Genomic DNA, 10,217 nt, shown 5'->3' with positions numbered 1-10,217 from the left:
ATTACACCAAACGAGAACCTTAAATATGATCAAAAACAGAATGGACAGCATACTTAGAACAACTAACATCACACACAGCTTCACTTTCCACAAATGGAGTTTTTTTATCACTTGAAATTTATTGGTGAATGCTATAATTTTTAAAAAATACCAACATTTCACTTATTTTCTAAAAGTACCATATGAATACAGTTAGGGAGTTGAAAGTTTAGACTACCTGTACTGAATACAGATGTCAGATGCCTTATTGATACGCTGAAGTATACAAGTATACGTTATATTGCAGCAGTTTATTATTGAATCGGAAAGATATCATATGCATAATGATGAAATACACAATAATCATGCATAAAAATTTTAATTTTTTCTCTACCGATAAATTATAACTGAAATCATGAAGTTTCAGTGTCTTCAAAGTTTTTTTTGCCATAATTGACAATCATAATGTAGGAGTTTAACAAAAAATTCAATTTCATGCAAACATGACAATCAAATCATTTATTTCATATTTTTTTACCCTAAAAAAATCATAGAAAATAGTTATCATGTTACTGCTCTGTAGTCATTTATACACTTGCTTTTAAAAAGGAATGTACTCAAGTTTCACACAGTGAAAATGTTCAACTTTTATTACAGTCAAGTTGCATATAGAAATGGCACAAATTTCGCCCCCTCCCATTTTTCTTAAACCCAAAAGTTACCTGAACCTATTTTTCAAAATAATATCAAATCCTCACTCACGCACAATTTTTACCGGAAAGTTTTCTACTATTTGATGTTCATCTTCAAATATAACAACCACATTCACTTCAAACTCTAGAAAAGAAGAAAAAAAACACACTAATTCAAACAATTTGTTCAAATAGAACAAGGAAACATATACATATATATATGCACTTGAAGTGTTTTTCTACAAATATATGTAGCTAATCCTTTTACTTTCCAAATTTTCTTTTATCTGCATGCATTTATTTTCAGTGGGAAAGAATTTAGTGGATATATCTCATACAATTTTATTTCTTTAACTACCCTTTTTTTCCCTTCAAAACTTTAACTAATGCAGTGAATGAGCAAATCTATGTTTTGAAGGAAAAAAAAACAATTTTAAAGAAGTTGAATATACAACCTATTACTCACCTATTTTGAAATTATTTGTCTCCAATGTTGGACAAGTAAAAAGTCGTGGGAAAACCATATAAATAGGAATAGCAATATTGCGGCATACATTTCCCTCGCCAATCTGAATATTTTGTATTTCTGTAGCTACAAAAAAGGCATTTTATAGAAATCATAATAATAAATCATGTGATTGTGGAAAATTGAATAAATTGTGTACATAAAATGGCTAAGAAGTTGCCAACAAATAAGGCAAATGTACGAAAAATACAAAGGAGTTTTAGAAGTTTTTGTATTTTTCGAATATTTGCGTTATTTGCTAATGTGATATTAATATTCTTGGGCAAAGTTCATCTACTCTTCCATAAAATGGTTCACCCCACAAATATGATTTGAAAATTTTTTAATTGTAATTAATCATAATTTTAACGGCAATAATGAATGATAAATTTCCATAGTCTATAACCATCAGTTAATGTTAATCTCTGTATATTCGCAAAGTTTCAATCAATATCAATTTTAATGCCAAATAAAATAAAAAAAATATTAATAATAAAATAAAAATAAACATGAAATGAAATATGAATTTAATATTGAAAAAATAAATGAAAAAGATTCCCATATTATCATAATAATCATGACAGTAAGTTGAATGTTATTGATAATAGTTAAAACTTCAACTCTGCACATTTTTTTTTTCCACAGCAGATTTTTGAAACTATGTTTACATTATTACTAGCAATAATATTCTTTCACATGTATTATATATATATATAAATAAACAAAATTGATGGAAGTTGTTTAACCTTCTAACTGTAAAAAAAAAAAAATCCTTCTTCAATAAGTTTTACATAGCTATTGTCAACTGAAAGAGTTTCTCAGAGTGAAGGGCCAGTGTCAGGCATGGCCCCTCCCCCCAGTATCAAAGGTGCAGTCAATTGATCTAATGTATATGTGCATATATGAATGGACATCAACAAAAACCCCAGCAATAATGACCATGCCCCCCACCACCAGACTTCGAAGTCTATCTCTGCCTGTGGTGTCAGGGCGAGCTCATTATCTAATCTAAGTGTCTCATCACATCATCAGGAAATGTCTAAGTTGCATTACCAGAAAGTGAGTTAGAAGATTTGTTGCTAGCTACAAGTCTAAGAACTTTCAACAGATGACTGGGCAAGGATCGCAGTGTGTACTTTTACTTCTCAGCTTGTCCAGTATTGGTTTTCCCTGATTGGCCATTATTGATTTGAACTTCATGAGCATCGTTTGTATGTGCAGAAGAATGTAATTTGACAAGAGGTGCTGAGCTATCAGATCTGTTGTTTCAATTTTTTTGTTGGTGGACATGGAACCAAGAGAGTCAAAAATTCTGCAGAGTGGGAAATCAGGCCCTATTGAGTTTCATTGGCTCTGAAGAATATCAAGTTGTCTTTGTTCCGTGGTCGCTAACAAAATGAATGGGATAGCCAATGAGATGACTTAGCAACTTCTGTTCAATCACATTCTTCTAGACGTATGCAAGAGTGATGCCCATGAGACATCAGTCTCAGTGCACAATGACCAATCAGATATAACAATGACCTGACAAGCTGTGCAGTACATGCTGCGGTGATTGCACAGTCAGCTGTTGAAAAGCCTTAGACTGACAGCTAGCTGCAAAACCTAATTTAGTACCCAATAATGCATTTTAGACACCCCAGATGATGTATTGGGGAAGACTGGGGAGAGAATGCACATATACTGACAATGACCCTTTGTCCAAAGAATTTCCATTTCTTCTTTCTTTTCTAGTCTCATATAATAAATTTCATTTTGTTTTTTTAATTTAAGAGCAAAATACTTTAAAACTTATCCACTGAGGAAATACCATCCCAGGGAGAGCAGCTGCACATAATTTTTAAAGAAATCATGTATTGGTTTTTAGAGAATTTAATTTTCATCAAGATTTAAGATAATGCATCAATTGCTTATAAATGATGGGAACAGTTTAAGTTTTATTGACTCTGCACAATTAAATTTTTGAAAACAGAATGACTTGTCAAAAAACTAATGCAAGTTCATCCTTCACCATGTCAATAGAAGGCTTTTATTTAGTTCACACTTTTATAATTTTGAACCTAAAAGTAGTCTCTTTACATATAAAGATCTAAGCTGTGTTCATGCATCAATCATACGCATGAACATAGCTCTTGTTGAATTACATTAAGAAAAGATAAAGTGTATTACCATCTCTTGAATATCCTTCTGCACAGCCACAAGTTTCAACTCTAACCAACTGCAGTTCTATGGATCGAATATTTGCATCACATTTTTCCACACAAATCTAAAAAAGTAATACATTTTCTTGAAATGAAATTTTGTAATAAAAAAATATTGAAAAAAAAAGGTTTTTTGGTAAAAACATTATTGTAGCAACAATTAGCTACATCACGAATAGAAGACATTAGAACCAATTAAATTATCTTAACCATAATTACACATAGCAATTGAATTATAAGAAAATCTCTGAACAGTACCTCTCCAGTGAATGGCTGAGTTATATTGCAGACAGTTGAAGCAAGATTCCCTCTTACTGTGAAAATCGGAACACTCTTACGCTGAAATTTTTATATAAAAAAAAAAATACAATAACATTTTTTTTATGTATCAACAATCTGTACAAGAGCAACAACGTACTAACTATGAGAGAAAAGGATACCTAAGATTTTATAAAAAGTTATAAATTTTGTTGCATAAATAAAATATGTATGTTTGTACCATAACATAAATAAAATGCTGATTCTTTAGAGCTCTCTTTAACCATTTATAAGCTCATTATCTATTCTTGATGCTCTCATTGTCTACTATTGATCAAGACACTATTGTAAGTGTTCTTAATGATAACCCAACGTTCAAGAAAAATAAATTCAATGATATAAAATATATGACTTAATGCAACACCAAATTTCTTCTAAATTAATATTGGATGATGATTTTTCATTAAATATTCAAACCACTTTTCTGCTTAAAATAATAATAATAACTAATATGCAACAAGAATAGCATCTTTCTTTTGTGCTCACTAGCAGCAAAGTTTTGACAAAAAATCAATTAGTGTAAATAAAAAAATTGTTAATGAAGTGTTCCATCAATCATTCTTAATTTGACAAAAAACAAAACAAATAACACAAGAATTCAGACTCATTATATGAACAGCTGTTTTAATCAGAAAATAAATTATGTGATGCTAGAGAGGAAAAAAATAAATTAATGCCAATGAATCAAAACAATAATGAAAATTGTTGAAAAATCAAAACTCACATATCTGGACTGTTGGAGAGATTCTGGGGTGATTACAAATGAGAGTGGAGAAATTTCTTCTTTTTGTTTTGAAGGCTGACAAGAAAATAATTCAAAAAATGGGAAAATGATGAAAGAAAAAATGAGAACATTTTAGTTATTAGGTGAAATTAAAAAATGTATTTTTTATTTAAAATGATAAAATTTTCATATTTTTATATCATGAACAGTTATGAATGCAATCGCGTTAAATCTATATCTATGATCTAATCAAGTATATTATATAAATCAACCACCAACAATAATACAAGAATGCTACCATATTTTATGCACCAAATTTTCCAGAACTCAAATCATTGCATGACTAGAAAAAGACTAACTTTCAGTTACGAAATCCTTGTGTTGATAGTGATTTATTTTGATCCCATAACTACTGCAGTGTCATAATATAATAGTAACAATCAAAATTTTGTGATTCTACACTATGAAGCAATATAAAAAATTAAACAGACAATCTTACCTCATACTCAACAAAGAATTCCACAGTTTTTTGCAAATCCTTATTTAAAAGAGGCCGCTTGATATCACATTTCAAAACATACTAGATGGAGGGGGGGGGGGAAATAAAACTTGACATACAGACGGAAAAAAATATATAAATTGAAAATCAAATTTATAAGCATCATTAATGGCATCATTATAAGTATCATGTACCCTATAAAATGTATACTTTATCAACCACATTTTCAAATATAGTAACAATATAATATCCCCTATATATATTCCCTATCTCTCTTTACATTAAATACATTCATTAAATTCAAAAATACACAAAATCATGTCTCTATTATAACTTAGACTAGGGGTCCCCTACTTGCTGTCCACCAAGTTCTTCCTTGGTGCACTTGAACAACAAACATTTTAATCACTTGAACAATGAATCATGCTACTTATAATACATTAGCAATTTTTGGAAACTTTCATCTTTTACACCTGTCCCTTTCACAAAAGAAATATGCATGAGCCCCTGGGCAGTAAAAGGTTTTGAAACCACCTAACCGGACATACAGAACAATGTTGTTACAAACACAATTTTGAAAATCAAGAAATGATTTAAATTTATACCTGAATGTTGATGAACACTCCATGGTATGTTTCATAAAGTATTTTTCCTGATCTTGGCTTCAAAGGTATTTCAAACGAAATTTCAGTTTTTCCTGGTGGTAATCTTCCAGGCTTTGAAATCTCTATCGAGCAGTTGACTAAACTAACAGGCTAAGGTATGAAAGAGACATAAAATATTATTCAGATACACTCGCAAATACTTTGATAAAATACAACATGTACAAGTACAGTGATACCTTGGTTAACAAAGATAATTTATTCCGGAATCACATTTGTTAACTGAAACTCTATTTCCCACAGGTTTCCATAAAAAGTCATTTGATTAGGTCCTGCCCAAAATTTGAAGATAAGTTTTTAAAACACCAAGAAGTGCTACAAAAAAGACAAAAACTGACCGAAGGCAAAAATGAACAGCTTCAAAATTGGATGAAGATTTACAGTAATACGAGATACTGAAGATCTTTCTATATTTTACGATATGTACACAACACCAGCTTCAGTTTTGATGCAACCCAGTTAATTTGTGGGTATTTTCATTCTTTTTTTTTACATAACACTGAAAATTTTTCAATATTATGTATTGTATCATATTACATAACAGTGAAAATAAATTTTCTATATTATGTGATATGATACAGGGCTGGAAAAATTGCAATAAAAATCTATGAGTCAAAAAATTTTTTACCCAAAGCAAACGGTTCACAATAATGTTTCTTTTGAATTTTTCTCAGGGGATAATGAATTTTTTAGTAGCCATAGTGACCTGGTGGCTGGGATTTGTTCAGCCTTGATAAAATCTGGAATAAAAGTTCCTTTGATCTTATACAGCCTTGTATATATTTGATTCCTATATACAGCCATAATTATTCATCAGAAAGCTACCATCACACTACTACTACTGTTTATTTGTACATGGACCTCATATACACACATTTCTCTTTCTTTCTTACAAATGAAGCATAGCTCCAGTCTACCAATATCAGCAACTTATTACCAAGTGAGTTGTGCTGGTGGAAGTGTGAGTGCATAGCAGTCTGACAGCGCATATTTGTTGTTGCATGTGAATATTAAGTGCTCCCATCTTTATTTAAAAGTATGAATGAAGTATAATGATTGAATATTTGTACATTGTAGGCTTGTTGATCTCTGTGGTGAGACTTTTTAATAGGAAGATCAGCTTGCATCTGCGCCTCAAAACTGGGCACCACAGAAAACCAACTTCAGCTGACTACCACTGTGTCAATGGTACTGTTCAAACCCTGTCAGTATAGCTGCAAAAATTAACATGCACATTACCCTGTCTTTGTCATATTTTTGTCATATCATGTCTTTTACCCCTTTCTGATGTCAAATTTATTTTTATCTCCCCTTAGCATCATCCTCACACATTCATTAAGATGTTCCAAAGATTCTATAGCTTTCCAATGAATAATCACAGCTGTAGACATCATAGAAAAGAGGGAACTTTAATTATGGAAATTCTGTGTATATGTGTTACAGATGTGGGTTATTTGAAAGAGAAGTTTTGCTTACTTTGACAGAACTGTAAAAGGCTTCCAAAACACCGACATTTTTTGGACTCAACTGCATATTAACAGACCCTTCCATCATAAGCGATATTCCTTCATGTTTAACTTCTGTTTTGCTGTCTATCATGATAAACCCATAGATAGATTCCTAAAGAAGAAAAAAAAACCCTAAACACACAAGTAATAGAAATATAAAAATTAAAAAAAAAAAAAAATCAACTTTTTTTACTGAGCTCATCATCAGCAGATTATGTTTAGTCAGCAACTTATTTAGTTACATGTTTTCTTATAGGTAACAATTCTTTAAATATTTTTATCATTAACTATCACTATTTCAATTAGTTTAACGTAATTTTACAATAACACGCCACCTGGCAGATGATTGGCTAGTGTGCTAGCCTTCGGCTATGCAGGTTTGAATCACAGTTTGGGCACTGATGTCTACTATATAACACTAACAAATTCCCTGCACAGATCTTAGGAATCGCTTGGGAATATGTGAAGATCATGTTATTAAAAAAATATATTAACCTTCAGTTGGCAAATAATTAGGCCTCTGTAACCATGTGTAATTATAAAAGTACAACTTGTAAAAGCTATAACCACACATGCACCTCGCACATATACCTCTGTGCAATTTTCACCAAATCTGCATGCAGATATAGCATATTCCTGCATATATATATTTCGAACATGTGTTCTGAATGTTTGTGTAGCCCCTAATGCATTTATGTTGTCAGAGACATGCTGTCAAAAAGTGGCATTAGACTTGTCTTGTTCAGGGCCAAATACAACTTTAGTAATATATTTGAATAATTTTGAACAGCCTGTTGTATCTCAAGTATAAAATTGGCAGTATCTCACGACGAGATTTCAACTAGAATTTTTGTAGAGGGTGGGGCAAACATGATTTTGCCGCCATCTCCACTATAAAGTATGATAACTTGATATGTGTATTTTGCTGTCAGGGGCAGTTGTCCTCCCCTTTGACCCTCACTTTTATTTTGAGACCAGTCTCCTGACACATCAAGCCACTAACAGCAGCAAATGCTAAGAAGACACATAACCATGCATGCAAAATGTCTAAAACTATAACTCTGACAAATATCAGACAACTATTTATTTTTAAAAACCCTTTACAGGTTTCAATCTTCGTTTTCAATCAGAAACATTTTATAATGTCACATATATTGTCATTCAAGTCTTTTTTGATAATCCCTTAGCGAATTCTCTCAAGTGTGACGATTATTTAGTGAGCAATGCTTATTATTTTGATAAATGCAAGGAAATATTTTGCGACGTCCATACATATTGATGAGAAATTTCTGCAAACCGCTCAAGGACAACAAACACATAGAAAGAACACACCTTTAGAGCAAATGATTATAAGTGCCTTTTAATAATCAATTGACCAAACTCAACAAAAAATTAGGTGGATAATTTCCAATATATGGTATACTGTGATTTGGTTGCTTTTTTATCACCAAACCCACTTTGATGAACTTCGCGGCAGAAACTCAAATAGTTAGTCATGATTTATGTATTATGATAACAGTCATGTATTCTTCGACATTTTCAGTTTGTCACCAATAGAAGGAATCATTTGTTCGCTTCATTCACAAGTACGTAACTTCTAAATATCAATAAGTGTGAGCCAGCTTTCTTCAAACCACCTGCTCCATGGATAGACCTTTGCACTGTATGGGAATCTTTTACTCGACCAAACCAACAGAAACCGTCACATACATCTTTTCTTACTACTAACTTCCTCAGTGAATGGCAGGTTGGGCATTCATTAATTGCTGGCTATTAGACCCATCTTCATGGAGAACTTGATGCTTCTTGACCTTTCAAATTGTAGACCGTGTAGAAACATTAAAACGATGCGATCAGCCATAATGCAGAAAAAAATGTATGGAAAAAGCTGCCCCAGAGAGGGTCAAAAACAGCACGGAATAAGCAGAACTAAAGTGTAAAAAAAAAAAAATGGCATGGAACAAGCCGAACGAAGTGGCAACAATAAGCTGATATAGAAAAGTATGAGTAGTGGCACCATCTACATTTCAGGACTTGGAGAATAGAATTGGTGACATATAGCTGTTTTGGCTCATCCGAAAATTTAGCGACAAAACGGAATACCATATATTGGGAATAAATCCATTGTTTCAAAGTTTCTACACCGTCTACAATTTGAAGGAAAGCCTCAGAGTTCTGCATGAAGATGGGTCTAGTAGCCAACAATTACAAATGCCCAACCTGCCATTCACCGTTAAAGTGGTGGCGAGAAAAGATGAACACAGCTGTTTCTGTTGGTCCCGTCCAGTAAAAGGTGGATAGATTACAGTACAAAGATTTATCTATGGAGGGCACATAGTTTGAAGGAAGCTGGCTCACGCTTATTGGCATTTTGAAAGTTATGTACTTGTGAGTGAAGCGGACAACAAATGCTTGGATTGCTAACAAACTGAGAAAATGTCAAATAATACAAGACTTATCATGTCTAACTTGTTTGACTAATCACTAATTTGTCACTAATCGTGACTAACTTGTTTAGTATCTGCACCAAAGCGAGTTCGGAAATAAATAAAAAAACTGCCAAATCACGGTACGTCGTACATTACGAATTACCCCACACATGTACTCTATTACTCTCAACAGTGGGTCTGTATTACATTATCTTTAACATTAATCTCACCTTTTCCCGGTAAGTCTTATTTTCACGCTTTAGCCGCACGTCAAACAACATATTGCACTAATTAGTGAGAGTTACTGATAGAGAAAAATAATTAGCAATTATATTAAATCAGCTGCTCATACTTTCAACAGCTTCATAATACACTAAAAAAAAACCCAACTAGAAATACAGATAAGAAAGTTATATATGAATTATCTGGATTCTCATATAAGTAAGTTTATAAAATGTTTATAATATATATATATTTGCATTTAGTTTAAAAAGTTGAAAGTTTCAATTTGGAGTCATATTAATACGCTCCCGCCCCCAATGTTTACAAACTTGTGTTTACAACTGCTATTCCACTTTGATTATACAGGATATTATGGATCTAGGTCTACGGTGACCAACGTGTCATAATTATTTTTATTTAAACACAATAACCAAAGATTCAAGTTAATATCTTTATTTGAAGTAAATTTATCAGCTAA

At 32.0% G+C, this 10,217-nt stretch overlaps 1 protein-coding gene across 1 annotated transcript; it reads right to left on the bottom strand.

Moving 5' to 3' along the window:
• Window positions 1-339: 339 nt before the first annotated feature.
• On the bottom strand, window positions 340-10,095 carry LOC149075533 (vacuolar protein sorting-associated protein 26C). Its single transcript, XM_089242914.1, has 9 exons — window positions 9,748-10,095; window positions 7,057-7,200; window positions 5,524-5,673; window positions 4,919-4,999; window positions 4,420-4,494; window positions 3,636-3,716; window positions 3,346-3,442; window positions 1,138-1,263; window positions 340-816 (listed from the first exon to the last, which is right to left on the bottom strand). Exons 1-9 carry the CDS (start codon window positions 9,796-9,798, stop codon window positions 734-736), a joined length of 888 nt encoding a protein of 295 aa, XP_089099040.1. The 5' UTR covers window positions 9,799-10,095; the 3' UTR covers window positions 340-733.
• Window positions 10,096-10,217: the final 122 nt, after the last annotated feature.

The sequence above is a fragment of the Pholcus phalangioides genome, unplaced genomic scaffold (assembly GCF_987345545.1).
Source record: "Pholcus phalangioides strain wild (caught in Gottingen) unplaced genomic scaffold, Ppha-v1.0 ptg000015l_1, whole genome shotgun sequence".
Classification (NCBI taxonomy): Eukaryota; Metazoa; Arthropoda; class Arachnida; order Araneae; family Pholcidae; genus Pholcus; species Pholcus phalangioides.
The sequence above is the reverse complement of the archived record's forward strand: the minus strand, read 5'-3'. Positions and strand labels throughout refer to the sequence as shown.

Excerpts from the sequence above, each read along its gene's own strand:
- LOC149075533 (XM_089242914.1), bottom strand. The coding sequence starts at position 9,798 with ATGTTGTTTGACGTGCGGCTAAAGCGTGAAAATAAGACTTACCGGGAA. Across the intron at positions 5,674-7,056 it reads CCTTTTACAGTTCTGTCAAA|CCTGTTAGTTTAGTCAACTG; the intron begins GTAAGCAAAACT and ends TTCATACCTTAG. Across the intron at positions 5,000-5,523 it reads GAGTGTTCATCAACATTCAG|TATGTTTTGAAATGTGATAT; the intron begins GTATAAATTTAA and ends CCCTCCATCTAG.